Raw genomic sequence first — 21,150 nt, 5'->3', positions numbered from 1 at the left:
TGAAAGCATACAGTTTCATCTGGGCAGTTTTCTGCAGTAAACTTGGAAAACCAGTGAATTATGCTGTATTTGATATCACTTACTAACATAATTACATAATACAGCTTTTAATGTCATATTAAACTTGTATGGTTTGTTTCTCTAATGATGGCCTGAATATTTGACACTGTTCTTTCGCATATGAGAAAAAAACATACAGCTCAACAGGAAATGTGTTTAGCTCCATGTCTTCTCCAGTCTCCAGAGAAGTAGGGTCTCAATGCTTCAGATAATTCTTTTATAGCTGTAGCTTTTTAAATGTGTTTTAACTTGTGTTAATGCTATTTTATTCCCAAAGGCCTTTGGCAAGTAAGCTGCTAGTTTCTGCAACCCTGATTTAGTGAAAAAAAAAAAAAAACAGGCACAAGTTCAACATGAAGCACATAGTCCCACTGAGATAAACAAAAACTTTGGGGCAAGAGGGCTAAGCCTCTATTATGTATGCACTGGTCTCCAAAGAAGATGCTAGATCCTTGATCTATACCCACTGGCAAAATGCTGGGGCTTAGTGGGTATTTTTAGCATCCAACTTCTTGTTCCACAGCCCAAACTACTTCCTTAGAAGTATTTAGGACACCACAATAGACAACTCAGTTCAATAAACATCCCACTGGGGCCGTGTTGTGGCTCACCTGTACTGCCCAGTGCAGAGCTGTTTTGAAGTCCTTGTCCACCAGAGTCGGGTCTGCTCCCTTGTGCAGCAGAGTCTGGGTGTGCTGGGGTCTGTTGTGGAATGCAGCCCAGTGGAGTGAAGTCATTCCCTGCAAGCCACAAACCCAGACGGAAAATTATTGTCACTCACAGAAGCACCCCTCAAGTCTATGTAGATAAGCTAGACAGCCCTGAAACCATCCAGGGTGGACAAATTCTTCCCTCTTCACCTTGATTTGAAATAGTAGTAGCTTCTGAATTAGTGGAGTCACAAGGGCAAACCAAGCATTAACTTATTGGAATTATTACAGAAAATGGATACAAATACAAATGCTTCCTCCATATGTCCCTATAGCCTGTTATAAATAACATGTGGTCAGGGCCATGATGGCTGGGGGGACAGTTCCTCACTGCTCAGCTTGAATCCTGCAAGAAAAGCCTGGTTTAGATGGGTGCTTTGGCCATTACACAACATGATGTCAGTGCTTGGTATTATCTTTGATCCAAAATAAATATTACAAGCTATTACTGCAGCTGGCAGCTAAAGAACTGACAGAGTGATGCCCACAAAAAAGTCACAATACGAACATTTTCTATTTACTCTTCAGGGAGAAAAATAAGTAAATGGTAAGGTATTCAGCTGCATTTTCATTCCATCTTAGCTACATCCAGTCAGTCTTAGTAGGTCAGAGAATTCATGGCCTATATTTATACCTTCAGCATTGTTACACTCACCTATATTTTGCTCTATATCCATAATAATTAAGACTTTCTGTATAAATCGACTAATTTATTATTTTTCTAACAAATTGCTAGTGGTTTTCAGGTGTGGTAACATTTTCCTTTGGGCAGGTGCTGTTTTCTCTCTTACCAGAAAAAAATGCATTACAAGGGTCTTGCCTGATTTCCGAAAGGATAAAAAGCATAAAAAGCATTTAAAAAAAAAAAAAAAAAAAAAAAAAAAAAGAGCAATTAAAACTTCAAATAGAACCCCAATAAAGCCAGTTGATAACAACCCAGGTAAAGTATGAGCTATATTGATGCAGACAGCTTTGCAGACAGCTTATCAGTGCATTAAAGTGGAAGCTGTTTGCAGTGATTTTCTGACTAAAAGCCTGAACGCCTTAGCATTAATTTCTCTCACTCATCACATATGTTCTAAGACTTTTAAGTTCCCACGTGGCTTAAGTATGGGTGATAACAAAACAAAGCAGTTGAATGAGAGCACTTTGGGTTTCACTTAGGGTTTGAAAAGCTTAATCATGGGGGTTTCAGTTTTGTAAAACCAAAACTGAGGGTGAACTCCTGCACCAACTGAAATTAATGGGAGCTCTGCCATTTATGTCAGTAGACATGAGGGATCTAGTACTGTTGATGGACACACATTATCTGTGTAGTGTCAGTGAAGTGATTTTCAGCTGGAAAATGAGTATGCGTCACTGGTCCTGGAGAGCATGAAAATCACCAAAGAAGGAGAAACCACAGTGTACCAGTGAGCTGTCTTTCTGTCATCCTCTTTCAGTGTGTTATTATGGCCAAAAAAAATCATTGAAAAATCAACTTTCTCTGTTTCTACCGTGATAGCCAGCAGAATCAGCTTTAACATAAGAATATAAAACTGTGGATGGTTTTCAAAAATCTCTATAGTACAATGACAAAACTCAGAGAACTCAAGAGCAGATGCTTAGTGCAAAAAGATAAGAAAAAAGGCTTGACAATATACTGCCACCTAATATTTTGATAATTAGATTAAAGACTTCATATGACATCCAGCCCTCTAAAGGGTAATGATGCACTTTCTAAAAAAGTGTTTATTTAATTTTCTTTGAAACTATTGCCCGATAATTTTTGTAGAAGTCCCATATTTTTATATGCAAAAATCCCAGACCAATTAATAATAATTCTCTTCTCATTTCCATGCCATTTATGATACCATAGGTTTATATCATCCCTCTGATGTAGTTGCCAAGCTGAAAGTCCTGTTATAGGTGGTTTGCTCTAGTTAGCCTGCCCACCTAAGGAAGCTGCTCTGTAACTGTTATCATCTTTGTAGTCCTTTTTCTGTTCCTTTTTTTGTGTATCTTTTTTCAGTTTACTCTTGTAACCATGTGGCTGTACAAAGGATTCAAACAGAGCTTCCTGTTTTCTTCTCCATTTCCTTTCTAATATTTTGTACATTCTGTGTGTCCTTTCAGAGTGCCCAGCTGAGCAAAGAGCATTGAGCTGTTTGTGGGAGCAGCTCACTCATGTGGGCTTTCTGTAGCTGGCAATGGCTGCCCACACCATTTCCGCTTTGTGCTACCACCCTGGAGTGGTATCTGTAGGTAAACAGACTGCTGTTCTTGAGTGTACACATAAGAGTGGTATCAGAACTGCCAAAGCTGAAGGTCCAGCAGAAAACAATCTTAGATGTGAGACGGACAAACAATTGCACATTCATAAAAATAAGGAGCAGTATGGGACATAAAAGGACAAACCCCAAGAAATGGCTGTGAGAAATACAGGGTGACACTTGTTTTACTCAGATTCAAGGCTTTTATAGGGAATGCTTCTTCATCTCACAGACTTCATTAATAAACCCAGAGAAAGACACGGTTATGGAAGCTATGAAACCTCCAGATGTAATTTTTACTCTGTGTGTTCATGCATTCATCAAGGTGATTTTCTCAAGCACCAAATGGGAAAACTGAAGTGTTTTACTTATGCCAAAAGAACAGCTCTGTTAGCTGTAATCATTCATGAGGATTCACATTTTTCAGAAAACATTTCTTTAGGGCTTAGTACTGACACTTGAACAAATATATTGTTAGTGCCAAATGACAGTGAGATGGACTAAAAGTTCCAAATTGCATGTTAGCAGTGCATGACAGCAAAATATTATGGCTTGAAATGATCCACCATTCCATGCAATTCATTAGTAACACAGTTCTACACCAAGACAATGCATATGTCTGGTTTAGAGTGTTGTGAGCAGACTCTGCAAACCTTTCAGTGGGTAAGAAAGAGGAAAAATATACAGCCCTCTGGCCATTCTGACACTGTGGAAAAGAGACATATCCTTGAGTAACTGTTAAAATGAACAGAAACATATGAAAAGACACTCAGAATCTCTCTTGTATCTTGATTTATCTATTTGGAGAAAAACATATGGGAAGTTAACTCTTTCTTATGTACAATATATATACATGCAGGACACAATTCCACATGGAAGACATTAGCACAAATTTTTGTGCTTCCATGACTGTTCTGTGTAATGCCAGCTTTCTGATACTTCTCCTGAGAACAGGAGTTGAATGGTGAGATCAAGGAATCATTGAATCATAGAATGGCTTGGGTTGGAAGGGATCTTAAAATTATCTGGTCCCAGCCTGCCTGCCATGGACAGAGACACCTTCCACTGTCCCAGGTTGCTCAGAGCTCCATCCAGCCTGGCCTTGAACACTTATGATTGGGAAAGGTGAAGTACTTGGTCCAGTGTCTAACTTCAGAAGAATCAAGGGCAATTCTTGTCTTGACAAATGATTTAAGAGACAGATTCAATGTACCTCATAGCTGGCTCAATAGAGAGAAGCTTTATTGGCATACAGGTGCATAGTATACAGAAGGAAAAATGAGATAATACTTTGCAGAGTTTAGCACAAGCATTATAGAAGTTTTTGACTTAGCCTTATTGTAAAATTGAACGGCTTCTATGCCTCCAGTGCCAGGGACTGTGACTTGTAGCACAAGGTCACTCACCTCATTGTCCTGGTGATTAATTTCACTAAGATTTGACTGCTGCAGAAGCAAGCTCAGAAGCCTGTGGAAGCAATGATATAATCAGTGTGCTGAACTCCTGACTAAATTTGAAAAACCAAAAGTTTTTAAAAAACAAAACATGCAATTTCATGAAAAATCAGTATTAGTGATGGGCACAGGTCAGAATCTTAGGTCTGAGCTTTGTCATGTGAGCAAAACAAATAGGACTTTATGGCTTATGGTAACAACAAAAGTTTAGAGCTTGGAAAAAAGAAGATCTACTCAGAATAATTCTTATGCTGACTGCTGGGCTAGAATCAGAATGTACAATACTGTACCTGTGTGCAGTTTTTGGTAGCTTAGAAATTTGCTCCAAACATATTTTATAATGTCCTAAAGTAACAGAGATTCCAGCTTCTGTAAGGATTTAACACTCTATTTAACTCTTGGAGTAATGTGATGTAGTGCACACATTTGTGTACATATGTGTGTATATGCATGCTTGCTGTATGTTTATACACATAAATCCCAATATTTTACAAGGCTATACAAAATGTCTGCTGGAATAGGGCCATTATTATGGCATAAAACATAGCAGTGCATAGGTTCACATTTTATAGAATATTGGACTACAAGCACTCCTGTCTGGTGGAGGGAAAAAGAAAGTAGTTACATGAAATATTATTCAAGTACAATAATATTTTTAAATCTCCTTTTTCTTTTGCTATCTTGTGAAGATGTTCTGAAATCACTATAGGTTTAGCCAAGATGGTTGTGCTTTATAGCAGGATGCTAATTGTTTGGATCATGTACGTGGCTGGACCATGAAAATGAAAAACACCGTCCATTCACGTGCTGTAGCAAAGCCAATTCTAATATAATACGAATGTACAGTTCTTAGGATCATAGCAAAAAGAAGGATGTATCCTCAGTGGATCATTGTGCAAACCTGTGGCTCATCTGAAGGTGTGAATTTGCTAAAGACCTTCAGAACATGGACATGAAGAAGACATACTGTTTAGCAAGGAAAGTAAAAAATAATGAAGTACAAAGGAAGGAAATTAGATAAATGTAAAGATATCACAGAAACAAATATATAAAATCCTGCATTTATTCCCATGCAGAGGAGACTGAATAAAAATCTTTTGCTCCTTTTTATCTTCATACACTTCTAGTGTATCTTCTGGATTGAACTGTCCTCAGGTGTATGCATCAGATTAACATTTCATGTCAAATTTCTTCTTCGCTACTGGTAATAAAGAACTAGTTGTGTAAATTATTCAAAAGAAGATACTTGCTTAGGGATGGTTTTGACAATTCTGCAGGTGAAAATCTTATCTATAGGTAACATCTTCCTCAGGTGTTGAAAGTCCAAATTTAGGATTTTTTTAAAGTAGAGTCCCTAAAGAGTGATGATTGGGCAGACCCCAGCATAGGGATTTTGCTTTGACTTCAAATCCATTTACATATGGATAGAAATTATTGTAGAAAAGAGGTGTCACACCTAATTTTCTAAACTGAGTCATACTGTAGGAAATCTGAAAAGGATGACACTATGATTGTTGTAATTGGTTTGGTAGAAGTTTGCAAAAGTGAAGAAAGATTCTGTTATTTAGCAAAATGACTCAGAATCTCAGAAATGCAGTGTCTGAAAACATGTCTTGGTAAATATCAACTAGTGAGGAAAACCAAAGTGAGATAACCATAGTATGCTTGTAAAACCCATTTATCACATAGTTTTAGAATCTGATATAGGGTTCTGTGGTTCAGAGCCTGATATCATCAATGACACCACTGTATGTGAAAGAAATCTAATTATTTGACTAGAATGTTTATCATGAATAAACTTTGACTCAGTTATACCATTAGGCCATTATGGCAACATAAGTGCTACCATTTAAATATGTAGATACCCAACCAAGCAGCTGAGGTTTCTCTGCTATCTACTCTTAAAGACACAGTTCAGGAAAGAATTCTCTTTCCACCTTGCCTGTTAGGCTCTGTGGAATGCACTGGAGCACATAAACCAATTATCAAATCAATACATCAACTGTCTCATTCTTTCCATGCTGCCTCCAGCATGTGAGGTTGTAGCAGTGGACTGCTAGCTTTCAAATTTAGCTACAAAAGCATTTCACAACTGCATATTCTCTTTTGGCAGTGACATAAGATTCAACGGACTGACAATGACCAGGATGTAAAAACCGCTCCTCAGTGCTCCAGGCCTGTGTCTGGGCATGGGGCAAACCCAGTGGGAAGACAGAGGAAAAGGAAAACTCTGCAGAGCAAAGAAGTGTCCTTGGAGAACGTGAAAAACATTCAGGGGACCCAGCGTGCTTCTGGTAGAGGAGATTAGTGTTCCCTTTCAAGTAGCAACATGTGTGGTGTTGTACAAACATTGTCTTCTTTCTTGTGCTGGCTTTGTTTAATGATAGGGACTTTTTTCCTGCAGAAATCTCAAATTATTCTCTCCAAGTGATGCATGAAAATTCTCTCTCCAAGTGATGCATGAAAAGCAAAGATAATGTGGAAAATTAATAAAGCTGTTCAAAAAGCCTGGAGAACAACATCAGCAGAAATGGCCAGGTGTCTAGCCTGGTCTGATATGGTTACAGCAACAAAATCATGGACTCAGTGATTAAGTCACGTGAATATACTGCATGTACTGAATGTTTTACCTGCTTCTAATGTCTTTCTACACCTTCGTGATTTACTCAGGGCAGTTTTTTGAATTGATTTTATCTGAATTGATTCAGATATACAAATCAAAATTTATTAATCCTTGCTATTGTCATAGGCTGGAATCAGAAAAAGAGAATCCTTCTTAAGAGTTCTTGTGAAGACACTCTGTAGCTTCTACTCTACCTTCACTAAAAGTAGTTAAAAATGAGCCAGACCACCAGTCCTTAACTTCCCCTTTATGGTTGGGGATTTTCAGAGAGGTGATCTTGTGGAAAACTTTTCTCACATTTGCCATGCTACACACAGGAGAAGCCCAGAGAAGGAGTCTTGTAATATTTCATATGGTAGGACAGAAAGGTAGTCGGGCAGGGGAAAAGTAGGGTTTCAATCTCTCTTATAGTTATTTTCCCTTCTCCAGCTATTGCGATGTTAAAACAGGCTCCTCTGTTTACCCGGCCATTGATCTTTGGTACACAAGTATTGCACAATGATTTTCCTCCTCTATACCCCCTTTACGGTAACCACTAAACAAAGACACAGGTCACCAGTGTAGCTGTCACAACTATTATTCCTGCTGTGGGCTCTCCCTGGGTTGAAAGACTCAACCAGCAAAAGCTGTGGGAGCCAGGCACATACCTCACATCAGGCTCTGCGGTGGCAGCATGTAGTGGCAACCTCCCGTTCTTGTCAGGTATGTTCTGCTTAGCACCATTCCTGAGCAGGCTGACACAGCCTTCCAGCCAGCCCTAAAAAATAAATTGGAGCACATCAAAGACAAAAGTGAAAAGTATAAGGCCAGATTGTTTCTTGTTGGTGCTGGCATTCACGTGTGACTGTTAGCCATTCCTGTCAGCAGAGAAACTGGAATTTTTTTCCTCAGTAGAGGTTTCTCAGCACTGAGAGTAGTTCCCCTTTGGAGTCTGGGTCTCAAACTACCTCAGTTGTTCATTTCTCTGAAGAGGCATTTAATTTACATTGTATTTTTTGTTTGTTTTTTTGTTTTGTCCATTTGTTTTCCCCCTGTATCTGTGGCAAGCACTAACAGTGATTAAAAACCTGCTAATTACTGCATCACTAGCAGATGCTACACATATTCTTGCACGTGAATTCAGTCATGCTAGATTAAGAACATGAGCCCTCAATCTGATTTTGTTTGTGAGATTTTAGCAAGGATGGCAAATCAATGGTAAAAAGCCTCAGAGTGTGGTCTTGTAAATGTTGTTGCAGAAGTTTGTACTAGTGGCAGTATTAGACTGAAAATAGCACCAAAACAGATGGAATGAATCAGTTCTTGGACTAAAACCTTTTATTGATCACCTCAACATAAAAGCAAGTAAACAGTTTGGTTGTGACTGCATAAATCTTTCAGCATATACTGAAGTCTGAAGAAAATCAAGCATGAGTTTAAGTGTTTTGTTAAAACTTCATCAGACAATTGACAAAGACCATTCCCTCTCACATGAGCTATTTTGGATTGGCATTATGAGCATTTCTGGGGAAAATGTGTGGAATGGTGGAATCAGAACACCCCTGTTGGAGCTCTTGGTGGAAGTATAGGACCACCAAATGCCACGACCACCAAATGCCACATGCAGTCTTGACTATGCGACTCTCCTGAATTCATTTGTCTGGACAAACATCACAGCAGAATTCTCTCTGGACCTCTTGTTATATCCCTCACAGAAACAGAAATGGAAACTTAGAAGCTTTGGTGGTTTAATTCTTTTCCAGTCATTTCTTTTTTTCCAAAGAATATTTTTCCCCTCTGGGAAAAGAGGAAGGAAAAAAGAAGCATGACACTTATTATGAGATTTTTTAAAAAATATCTTGCAGAGGAAATGTTTGTTGTCAAGTAAGTGGGACATGCTCCTTGTACTGGATGAGACTGCCTGTTTTGTTATTTTCTACACTTATTTTCTGGCTGAATATTGCATAGCTAAGCAGGAACATTGTTTTTGTCCTGAATTTTCAGGAAGAAACTACGTGCAAGGGATGTAACTTAATTAGGCTGCCACAGTGTCTGTTTAAATGAGCTGGCAGTCATCCAGCTTAACTCATACTGTGCAGCCATGGCTGCACACTCCTTCTTCCTTTCTGTCCAATTAATAATGGAAGCCCAGTCTGCTCAGCTAACTTGGACCCCATTTTCTCTCTGAAACCTGAATTACCTCCTGCAGGGAGTAGAAGACTAAGGAGAAGAGGACTATCCTGTTGCTTCAGACAGATTCTAAAGTACAATTCCTTTCCTAGGTTGATCAGGGGACTGGATTGTTTATAATCTGACCAAGTGCACCAGCACCTGCAGCACCTAGAACTTCAGTCCTCAACCTGGCCATCCGAAGTCCAGCACCACAGTGAAAATAAGCAAAACCCTGGTTCATGCAGTGTGCAGGAACACATGCCTGCTGATCACCAGAATTTCAGATACAAAAGCCCTCACTACAGCATAAATATCTAATGCTGGCTATGCAAGGGGGAGAAGTCAAAGTCTTAATCTTCATATTAAAAACAAAAGGGCACTTTCAGTATACAAAAAAAGTTATTTTCTTGTGAGATCCTCCTATCATGCACTGATGTTATAAGCCAAAAGAGAAAGGACACTTTGACAGGGGTGTCTGACAGGAGTCCTGATCCTCTTATAATAATCATTGCTCATCTTTGCATTGTAGTAAAGTTTCAAAACCAATTCCACTGTTGTCTAGAACCAAATGTTTTGTGCTTTTTTTTTTTTTTTTTTCCTGTAGTATAAGCAGAAATCTTGTTTGGTCTGCCCATTTACTCCCTTCACTCCATCCTTGTCCCCCAAGTCTTGGTACCAAGTAAGTTGCCAGAGATAAACTGGTACGTCCACAAGCATCTTGAGTATTAATATTAGCTCCCATCTTCAACAGAAGCTTCACTGTGTCAACCTGGCGTCCTGACACAGCATGCATCAAAGGTGTGCAACCTGGGGAAGAAAACCAAATTTATTTTACCATATGTTGTGTCATGTCTATAAGATATAGTTTCTTATTTTCTAATGTGAACACAGGCAAGCTAACAAATCCTTTCTCTGACAGCTGTCCAATAGTTGTACTCAGCCTTTTTTAGTCAGGAAGTAACTTCTATGACAGTCACTGACCACTGATTTTAAAAAGAGCGTGACTACATTAGCAAAAGCTTTGCCTCATTAACTCTGCTTCTGGAGGGAAAAGTGCTCTTCTGTTGATAAGTTCCCAAAATGAACTTTTGGATTTGTACACCATTTTGGAGGCTGATATCCTTCAGAATGATTAGTAGCCAGATGGTGCTTGTCTAATTTTCTCAAACCCCAGCTTCATTATGTCTGTATATTCATAAGACTTACAAAATCAAGCTCTGATCCTTGCAAAGGTATGTAAGTGTGAGTTGACCCTTTATGCAGAGAACAACTTAATTTGAAGTCTGGATTTGCTCTAGAATATTTTATTTCCTGTTTTTATAAGAACTTTTTGAATAACTTAAAAAATTTTCTGTTTTGAAAAAAACCCTGAAATTTCCATTTAAACCTAATACTCAAATTTCTTTGTGAAGTATTGTACCATTTAATTGCTTCCTCTTCCTTCCATTCTGTTAACTGTTGAAAAACAGCAAGAGATTTTCCTGCAGAATCTGACAAAGCATTTTAAAATTCCTAGGCTGGGAATAAACATGAGTATTAGAAACTATAAGACTACTAGAAACTTCATCTATCGTTGAAGAATAATTATTCTTACTGGACTCAATGAGATTGCTGAGGAAATGTGCTACTCAACCTGAGGTCATGTAGAGCCTGAAAAATGTGCAGGATATGAGCAGTATGTTTTGTGCTGGAACACTGCTCTTTAGTTACATGGACAACCTAGGAGACAAGTTAGTTCCAGAGCTGAAGTACTCCTGGCCAGTCCATCTCCTCCTACTCCACCCACCATTCATACCTAGTCTTTCTCCCATTAACGAGTAGATAGGGATCATTTTTTCTTGAGTAAATTTTCTCTACTAACCAGTAGATGCTTTAAAGATATCAGTTAGAATGCCTGGTTTAAAGTATATGAAAAATTGGTAGCTTGGGAAAAGCTGTCAAAGATTAGAAAAGACAGTGTTCATATAGACCCTTTATAAGAAACTGCAATTAAAAAAATACTTCTGACAAAAAAAGTTGTTCTTGAGAACAGCTTCCAGAGGTCTGTGGTTCTTACTCACTTTGGAAATATAAAACCCAGCCAATGTACAATAATTTGTAATAACATTAAATAGTAACTTAAACACAAAATGAGCACAGCTGACAGATAAAACAGATCACTTAGACAATTGCACATTGTATCATTTGGCAAAAAAAAATTACTTGACAAAACCATTCAAACTGTGACTGTACACATACTAGAACCCCTGTTTTAGAGATGTTCAGAATGTATGTCATTTGGCATTGATAAAAATATTCTTTTTCCTCCCCTGAAATGTCAGCAGTTTCTCAGCATACCCCTAAATACAATAAACTAAATAAATGGTAAATTACTGTCTAATTATAGCAAAACAGCTTATTTGTAATCATAAAGAAATCTTACAATTACAGGGGGAAGGAATTATCCAAACTGTGCATTTCCATTGCATGTTCCAAATAGTAACTCAAATTTCCCATATTCTGCTACTAAATACAATTTACAAAAATCAGAATAAAAAAAAAATGAAAGTTTAATTTGCAAGCTGAAGCAACAGATCTCCTGAGAACAAGCTCAGCCTTCATTTACCCTCTCTGTCACAAGACTCCAGGATGGAAGGATCCTCTCGGATCACTGCAGTCAGGGTGTTCACATCGCCATTAGCTGCCGCTTGGTAAACCACAGCCAAGTCTATCTCTTCTGCTGCATCAGCTGCAGGCAAGGAGCACATCCATGAGCAAACAGAGAGCAAGTACAAATGATAAACAGTCAAAATAATGACACTTGTCTCACTGAGTTTAAATGACTGTGTAACTTGGGGTGGAACAAAGTGTATCTAAACAGCACTGTGGTTTTTGTTAGTCATCTGAAAATTACTTTTCATCATAACTTCTTCCAAAAACTTTCAAACATAGATGCTGAAAGGACTTGAGAAAAATTCTGGAAAGTTTCCACTTCTTGTAAGAAATCATACTAACATAACATGACTTGAGAAAAAATGTAATAACTGAACAAGCTCATAATATTTCTGGCTGCACTTTTATGAGATAGGATGAAATCACGACTCAGGTGTTTTCAATTTCAGTCTTATCCTTGTACTAGTCAGAAGACTGAGGCTTTTCACTTCCCTGCAATGTCCAAGGGAATTCTCTTCTAGGGAGAGTAAACTTCTGGCACCAATGGTTTCTGTTGATAATTCCTGTAAAAAGGAAAAGTGGACTATTGCTTGGAACCCAGGAGAGGTTTAGTTTGGCAGCTACAGTGTGAGTTATTATTAAAAGCAGATGCCTTGCAGGACCTGTTCTGGAACATTCTTCAGATACTTCTTTCTAATGTAGTAAGATTCTCTTTGTTTCTTTCCTTTTCACTTCCTTTCAGACTTGTCATGTCATGCTCCACATGTGTGCACCTCCTTTGGCTTCAAGTGGACTATTAACCTCTTGACTCTAGGAGTCAAAAGAGTAGATTTTTGGGTGCAGATTAATCAAATCTGATTAATGGTAAAATGCTCTAGATATGTAGTGTTGGTCAGAAACAGTCTCATGTTTCTTATCCCTATTAACTCAAAAAGAAGTACAGCTGCATTGAGCTGTACTGTTCACAATGGCTGAGGGTCTGTAGGGGTTTAACCTCAGATGCCCCCAATGTTCAGTCACTACCCTGACCCCTGTGGGGTGAGAAGGAGAATCAGAAAATGGTAAAGTTTTTGGGTTAAGGTAAGAACAGTTTGATAATTTAAATAACACATCATCATCATCACCACCACCAGAACAACAACATCACTAATAACTGTAATAAAAGGAGAGAAAGAGATTAATAAAACCTAAGAAAAGCAAGTAATGTGCTGTACAGTTGTTTGCCATCTGCTGACCGATGCCCAACCTGTCCCCCAGCAGCTCCTGGCCCCTCCCAGCCAGCTCCCCCCAGTTCACATCCTGGCCATGTCAGTCTGTGTACGGAACATCCCTTAGGTCGGGTCAGCTCTTCTGGCCATGCTCCCCCAGCCTCTGGGGCACCTGATCAATGCAGAGCACAGGACACTGAAATGTCCTGGATTTAGGGTGAGCACTAACAGCGAACAACTAAAATAGCACTGTGTTTTCAACATTAGTCTCATACTTAATGCAAAATACAGCACTGTATTGGCTGCTAAGGAGAAAATTAACTCTATTCCAGGCTAAACCAAGACAGGATGAGAGCTATAAAGCATATCACTTGTCCAGCCACTCCTCTACCGTGTTAGCTGGAGAAAATGCCTAAATCACATTAGAGAGTTGATCAAAGGAAAGACAGATTAAATGACTGGTGACTTATCTGTACTGTCAAACTTCTGGAGACAGCATGACTATGTAAGCTGTGCAAAAAAATGGAGATAGTTTAAAGAGCGTTGAAAAGCTATTACAAAGCTGTTATCATAATCAAATATTACATTATTTGTAATACATTTGTAGAAATGGTATTTTAAACACTAGTATTATATTTTTTGAGTGATAAAGTATCTATAAATATTGTTGTAAAGTATTAGCCACACTACTTATGTTGTGATCAGATGTTGTCTCAGATGAACCTGCATGGACTTCATAGCCTAGCCTAATTCTGCACATGACCTTCTCTCACTGGGTGCAATCAGTACTCTGGATTCCAAAATTTAGCTCCCATGGAAACACAAGCTGCTCTTACCCTGGAATGGGTTGAGCTGATCTTAATCTGTTTTTGCCACAGATTCCCTCTCCATTTCTCCTCACCTAAAGAGAATCTAATTTATTTTCTTTTTTCTAACTAGTATTTTAAATTACACACTTCATAAAATTTGTGAATAAAAATGTTAACTTTATTCTTACTCTGTTAAGGGGTCTGCTGCTGAGGCAACTGTTCATTTGGCTCAGAAGCTTTGTCATGTGGGCTGGAGATCCAGAGAGATGAGGAGTCATTGCTGCTGGAGAGTCATCGTCAGTGACTAGTATTTGAAGAAAAAGAAGTGACTTCACCACTGGCTCAGTTGGTAATATTTCCTTATATTGTCAGACCTGAAGATGCCTCTCACAGCTGGTACACTCAGAAAACATGTTAATGACAAGGTCAGGTCTGAGTGGTTGATAGCTTGTGTTGCTCCTTTTGTCCTCCAGTCTCTGGAGGTACACAGAGGGTGCCAGCCCTGAGCAATGACATGGCTCCTCTCATGGCTGCTGTCATGTACAGCTGTGCAGGTGTGGACGTGGTACAGAGAAGATGCTGCTGGCACTTCTCTGTGCACTAGTTGATGCTAGATGCAGTGAGGCAGAGAGTGAATCAAAGGGACCCTCACCTCCTTTGATGCATTATACATGTAAATTTTGTACTCTTTTTTTGCCTTGTAGGTACTGTTAAGTATTCCTGCTGTGAGTCAGAGCAGAGAAATCTAGCCACAAAAGGGAAATCTCCATCTCCTGAGCAGAGTAGTTGCTTACCTGGAGGATGCTATGGCAGGAAGATGAGGACAAGGGTACACTCCTTCATGTGGATCTCTGAACATCTCTGCCCTTTTGCCTCTACGTAAAACCAAGACACTTCCCCTTTGGTTCTGCTGGGCTCAGTCTGCTTTCCCCAGAGCAATTATCCTTTTGTAAAAGGAAGGGAAGTAAAACTGTGGATGGATGGATGGATGGATGGATGGATGGATGGATGGATGGATGGATGGATGGATGGATGGAAAAATGAATGAAGTTTTGCCCCTGCCTCTTCCTGCAGAACACAGGCTCCATTCCTGTTAAAGGATGGTGGTGTGAAGCCACAAAGATTCACACTTCCTCACCCACAAGTCCTATCTGCCAGAGCAAGGAGAGGTAGGTGGAGCAGGCTATCATCCCGCCTGGGAGCCTGAGCCAGGAGGAATGGATGAGTGCTCATGTTGGGATCTGAATAAAGATAACTGACATGAATTCCATTTCTGTAGGGTGACACAACTTCAAGTAGGATGTTTTGACCTGTGTGATTGTAGATGGGGATTGAGAAGGAAGAAAGATGAATGGTCCTCTGATGCTTCACATGACAGAGAGCAGAAAATGCTGGGATAGCTTTGTGGGAGGCGGCCCTGGGGAGGATCATTCAGGAATGCCCTGGGAGACTACAGTAGTGTAAGGAAAAATATTGCCCTAGGATTCCCGTGTTCCCCATGCAAATAATGGTATGTCCATCAAGTGTCACACCCTCCCCAGTTAATGCCTATCACTGGTTGTAACACCCTTTGTTCTGGAAAGTTCACTGTTCTGTGTTCACCTATTGGTTTCCTCATTAAACTACTCCTTCCCCCTTGCCCTCACTGGTTCTGTTCAAGACTACCTCACCCCTGCTCCTTCCACAAGCCTCTTCCCTACTGGTCTCTTTGTACCTTGATCCTGCCTTTCCTTCCCGGTTATAATCCCCGACCCCTCCTCTGGAAGGAGCTCTCAGAGTCAGCTTCCCTTATGTAAGGTTGTCTTCTTGCTCTTTTCCTGCCTCATCCTGCTTCCTTCATCCCTTGTTGAGCCTTCAATAAACCTACGTGAACTGCAGCCCTCTGAGCATCCTCCCGTCTTTCGGTGGATTGTGTAAGTACGTTATCTGGGCTCCTGCTGACCGGCCAGCAGTGGGCTCCCTGCAGGACCAAGGTCCAGGGCGGCCTACATAGCTTGGATGTCATTTGTGCTGGATGCACTTGGCTCCAGGTGAACAACACAACCACTTCATTTTCCTCAGCTTACCCTGTCAAGGAATGGAGAAGTATGGGTACAAAGCTAGTAGAACATTTATTTTTGAAGACATCTTCCTGGGCAGAAGAGGAATGGTTCAGAGAGTGGGCATTTTGCAGAAGGCAACAGTGAAGTACTGAGTGCTTGTGTCCACCCCTCTGTGAGCTCACCCTGCTGTGGGCTTGGCTGCGGCTGGGTCACAAGCATCATGTGGCAAAAAGGGATTGTGAACAACCAAATGTCTGACTCTTCACCTTCTAATGTGTTAGAGTTACTCCATTACTATGTTGCAGTTCAAGAAATGCCACTAAGTACGGTCCCATTTCAAATACATTTTACATTTTAGAGAATTACTGTGATACTGGTGAAAGGAAGCTGTCAGTCAGATTCAGAAAGGCAGAATATCCATTTAAGTGCTTGTTTATAGAGAAAGGCAGGAGAGAAACTGCAGGCTGACAGTAGTGGTGTAGAAAGGTCTGGAAGAAAAGATTAAATTACATACAGGATGGTGCTAAAATCCTCAGAAACAATCAAAGTTAAATACTAATCTATCTAAGAAACAAGCTGCAGTGATTTAAGAATGTATAATTTCTTCAAGGCAAAGTAGTTTACTTTTGATCAAAAAAAGGGGTATATAAAAAGAGAATTATCACAGGATTCAGACTGGTGAAATTGTGCTTCTCATTACCTTAATTCTCCTCCTTAATTCTCCTCTGATGTACTATGAAGAATGCATGTTTTATGTGATTTGTGATCTTGGCTGATCTGTTGTTTTACAAAGTACACATTACATGTATGTAAGTGCATGCTTTCTAGTGCATTGGATTTTTAAGTTCTATATAAATTTGCTAGAGCTTGGTGTACCTGCTTATACATGTACATGACAATGATTGATTTTGGACTTGCTAAACCACAAGATATTAAAAACTGAAGACAGAATAATAGGATAATTCACGCTCATTGTGAAAAAGAAATATTTATGCATGCAATTTACTACCCTCTCTCTCATAATCCCTCTTGTCCCCACCACTAGCCAAAGGCCATATGTGATTTCCTACACCTTGTTTTCAGGATACAGCACTATGTAGTTTATTCATTTTCAGCACGTCAGTGTCAAGGGTCAATGAGAGGTGCAGTTTTTTAAAAGTGTAACTTACTCTCTACTACTGCATTTTTACTGAACACTTAACAAAGCAATAATCCCTGTGTGTGCCTGGCAGTGCATGCACCAGTACAGGCCTTTGTCTGGCTTCTCTGTTTATTTAGTAAACATTTGAAATCAGGAACAGCACTCATTTATTTAAGTGGCAGCAAGCAATATTAGGAGGGAAGGGGTTTCTGGTGCTGTTTGCCTTCTGTAAGTCTCACATTTCTGTTACTATTTTAAGTATTATGAGATATTATTGAGCAGTACCATAAGACGTGTTGCAAAGAGACAGTATGATTTTTAAACTTGGAATGCTGGGGATTTATTTTTATTTATAGTTGAGAGGGTCTTCTGATGTGTGGGATGGAGAAAAAAGAGTTTTTGTGGAGATCTGCATTATTTTTTCAAATCAACAGAGAGAAATTTAGCATGTTTAAAAGATACTTTGTATTCTTCCATTGTTTTAAATTGCTGCAATGAAAGACATTTTCCTTCTCCTTGCTAAAACAATTATGCCTGCTTAAATCAATAATGTGCCAACACAATAAGATGGTTTTTAGACAAAATCCACTATACACTGTAAGTTTTGAGTAGCGTGTCCTTTGCATAGTAACCAATGAGTTCCGTATTTCATTACTGTGTGTTTTGTGCTCCACGTCCCACGCAGCTAGCAGGGAAGGCACGCAGTAAATCACAAAGCACCTAATGTGCAAGCATTCCTGCAGCGCCAGTGAAGCAGAGGTGATGAATGTATACTGAAGGGACCTTCTGGCAGGGGAGTTGATGTAGGTGGAGAGTGACACAGGCAGCAGGTGATGCTGGACAGAAATTAGGATGGGTCAGTGTGGAGAGTGGCCTGGCAGCTGGAGGGGGTACAGATTAGGAGCAAGGGGAGGTATAGCTAGATGTTGCCTCCCAACTCTATCCCTTCTATCTGGATAAACTGGTTTGGGTCTGACATCTCCTGCACTGCTTTCTGGCCACTAAGTCATGTGGAGACTTGGCTTTGCCTTCCCCAACCCTGGTGATATTCCAGCCTCATTCCTGGCACCACTTCCATTGGCTCCCTGGCAGCCATCCCGATGGCTCTGAGCATGCAGGATTTTACCTCTGCCTCCCCACTCCAAGCCCTGCTGGGCTGGCATGTGGCAAAGAGGACACTCATAGTGCTGCAGAAGTAGAGGTTGGAATGGCTGTTTGGAGCTGCAGAAGCTCAGTCAGCCCCACACCTCTGTCCTGTTGGGAAAAATGCTCCTTAGGTAATTCACGCATGATTTAGGAATACCTGTCTCTTTTTCTGCAGTACAGCTCCCCCTTTTACCACTGCACTTCCCTTTCTCCTTTATACTTGTTGATAGTAGATTTTTCTCTCATCACTCAGTTTTTCTTCCCACTCATCCCGCACTACATGTGGGTCCCAGCTGGGTTGATGTAGACCAGTACTCCCAAGACTTGCTCAGGCTTTGAGTGCTACTGTGGCTGAAGGGCAGCCATAAACCCACCGCTTTATATGGGCTGTATTCACTTTGGGTTCACCAAAGTATAGGCAAGCATAGAAGTACAACCTGTAGCACTTAGCTTCCCAAAGGGCAGTGCCTTGTCTTCCTCCTGCTTTCATTTTTGTTCCACTGTCAGCCCCTTTGTTGTGTGGCCTGCATGGCCATGTCAGCTCAGATATTTTGCAGGTCTGCGCTGGCAACTGTGGCCACTGCACACATATTGTTTGGCAAGCCAACTTAAAAGAGAAATTTGTTGCAACAGGCATGATCAACCAATGACAGTGTCCTGCTTTGGGAACATAAAAGGAATGTCGCTACACTTGTAGTGGATTAAGCAGTAAGACATAAAAGCTTATATTGGCACATAAAGACATGAAGTTTAACATCTAACTTCAAAATAGACAAGAAAGAGACATTTGTATTTCCATAGCAACCTTACAATGTAGAAAATTTTCATGTTGGGGATTTTAGTGATATCTTAAACTTGCAATTACGGCAATACTCACCTATACACATATGTTTCCTAAAGAAAAGTATTTCACTTGTCAGCTTCCAGTCCTTTTAGTATAAACTTATGAAAACCAGCTGTTCTTAAATTTTTTACTCCATTTAAAATGGCTCTGTTTGCTAGTACTGCAACTGTTTTTAATATCTATAACCACAAAAAAGACCAATATACAATATAAAGATAAATATATATATACATCTCTCAGTGCTAACCATAAGACTAGCCAGACACTGTTGCTATTCTGCTGAAAATGAATTTTTAGAAATCACTGTAGCAATAGACTGAAATGTCCATCCAGCCTAAAATATGATGGAAGAAATTCCTTTACATGAAACCAAAATAAACCTAATCTTTCCAAAAAATTCATGTTATTGATTCTGTCAAGTAATCTTAGTACATTTGCATGGGGCACATTGGAGGACCAGACGATTTTGAAATTAGTAGCACGTGACTTACCTTTGTGCTGGTCAAACACGGATGAGGAACTGAAATCCATTGTGATCTATCTCATTATTTACAATCAGACCAGACAAATGCCACCTCCAGGGTTTTCAGGGTAGAATCTCATATATTACAGTACACAGTGAAACGACAGCTGTCACCAGTCTTCCTCTCGGAGAATTAAACTCGCTTTACGGCTGCAGGTTGTTGCCAAGGCAAGAGCCTGATGGAAACATTACATTCTGTATGGACTCTCTTAAAAAGATGCCCCTGGAAGCCTATCTGAGATTCTGAAAAATGCCATGTCTCCAGCGAGTGGAAGAGCCTGCGAGCAGCTCCGCGGTGCCGCAGCTCTCGCAGCCCAGCGAGGGCACTGCGAGCGGCCCGGGCTGGCACACGGAGCATGTGCAGAGCTCGGCGGGCCCGCCGGGCCCCGCGGCCCACCACGGGCCAGCGGCCCTGCCCGCCCCGCCTGTGCCTGAGCGCGGCCAGTCCCGTGTGCGTGCAGGTGCCACCTGAGTGAGCCCCAGCGCAGAGAGCACAGCTCACAGGGCCTTCCTGCCTCAGTTTGGTACTCCTCAGTTACAGTTAGTTAAGCGACAATGGAGGGACAATAACTGACAGCAAACTGCTGCGGCCGAAGCGGACAGTGTTAGCTGCAGCAGCACAAAGCAGCGCATACGCAGCGCACAGCTGTGCTGTGGTAGAATTCATTTTGGGCTGGGGTAGAATTCATTTTCTTCAAAGCAGTGCTATGGGGATGAGGTGTGGATTTGCTGGGAACACTGTTGGTAACACAGCGATGTTTTTGCTCTCTTTGAGCAGTGCTCACACAGCGTCAAGGCCTTTTCTGCTCTGTGTCCCACCTGCGAGGAGGCTGGGAGGGGTCACAAGGAGTTGGGAGGGGACACAGCCAGGGCAGCTGCCCACGAATGAGCACAGGGGTGTCCCATTCCATAGGGTGGAATGCTCAGCATATAAAGCTGGAGGAGGAAGGAGGGCATGTTCAGAGTGATGGCATTTGTCTTTCCAAGTCACAGTTGTGTGTGTTGGAGTCCTGCTGTCCTGGGGATGGCTGAACACACCTGTCTGCCCATGGAAAGTGGTGAATAAATCCCCTGATTTGCTTTGCTTGTGCATATAGCTTTTGCTTTCCCTATTAAACTGTCTCTAACTCAACCCATGAGTTAATTCACTTTTACTCCTTCAATTCTCTCCTGCATCCCACTGTGGGCTGCACAGGGCTGGCTTAGATTAAACCATGGTAATGGGATGTCAGACCCAGGGTCCATAACTTCAAACCCAGTATCTGCCAAACTGACTTCACACTTTGTTTTTGATCAGGCCTTTGCCTTCCTAAGTTGAGAACTCAGACCACGTACTTTAAGGGAGGGGACCCTAGTGAGCTTTGATTTTTGCTACATTATTTTTTGTGAAAGAAATAATAATGAAAGTACTGACTTGGAAATTACCTTGAACACTAGATTACCAGCACTGGTGTTTTGACCAATTCCTATGACTACAGCACATCCTAGAGACATATCCTACATGTGGATACAGTATGAGTTGTGTCTGGAGCTCA

The 21,150-nt window shown here is 40.6% G+C and overlaps 1 protein-coding gene across 1 annotated transcript in view; it reads right to left on the bottom strand.

The window, feature by feature from the left end:
• Positions 1-20,007, bottom strand: part of ANKRD55 (ankyrin repeat domain 55) — a 47,549-nt gene extending 27,542 nt beyond the window's left edge. Inside the window, exons 1-6 of the mRNA XM_053968802.1 lie at positions 19,584-20,007; positions 11,856-11,978; positions 9,927-10,057; positions 7,747-7,856; positions 4,429-4,489; positions 672-800 (exon numbers count right to left, since the gene is read on the bottom strand). Coding sequence (XP_053824777.1) covers positions 672-800; positions 4,429-4,489; positions 7,747-7,856; positions 9,927-10,057; positions 11,856-11,978; positions 19,584-19,623 — 594 coding nt within the window. The 5' untranslated portion in view covers positions 19,624-20,007. The remainder of the gene's footprint in view (positions 1-671; positions 801-4,428; positions 4,490-7,746; positions 7,857-9,926; positions 10,058-11,855; positions 11,979-19,583) is intronic.
• Between the last annotated feature and the right edge of the window lie 1,143 nt (positions 20,008-21,150).

The sequence above is a fragment of the Vidua chalybeata genome, chromosome Z (genome assembly GCF_026979565.1).
Source record: "Vidua chalybeata isolate OUT-0048 chromosome Z, bVidCha1 merged haplotype, whole genome shotgun sequence".
Taxonomy (NCBI): Eukaryota; Metazoa; Chordata; class Aves; order Passeriformes; family Viduidae; genus Vidua; species Vidua chalybeata.
This window is presented reverse-complemented; position numbering and strand designations above follow the sequence as displayed.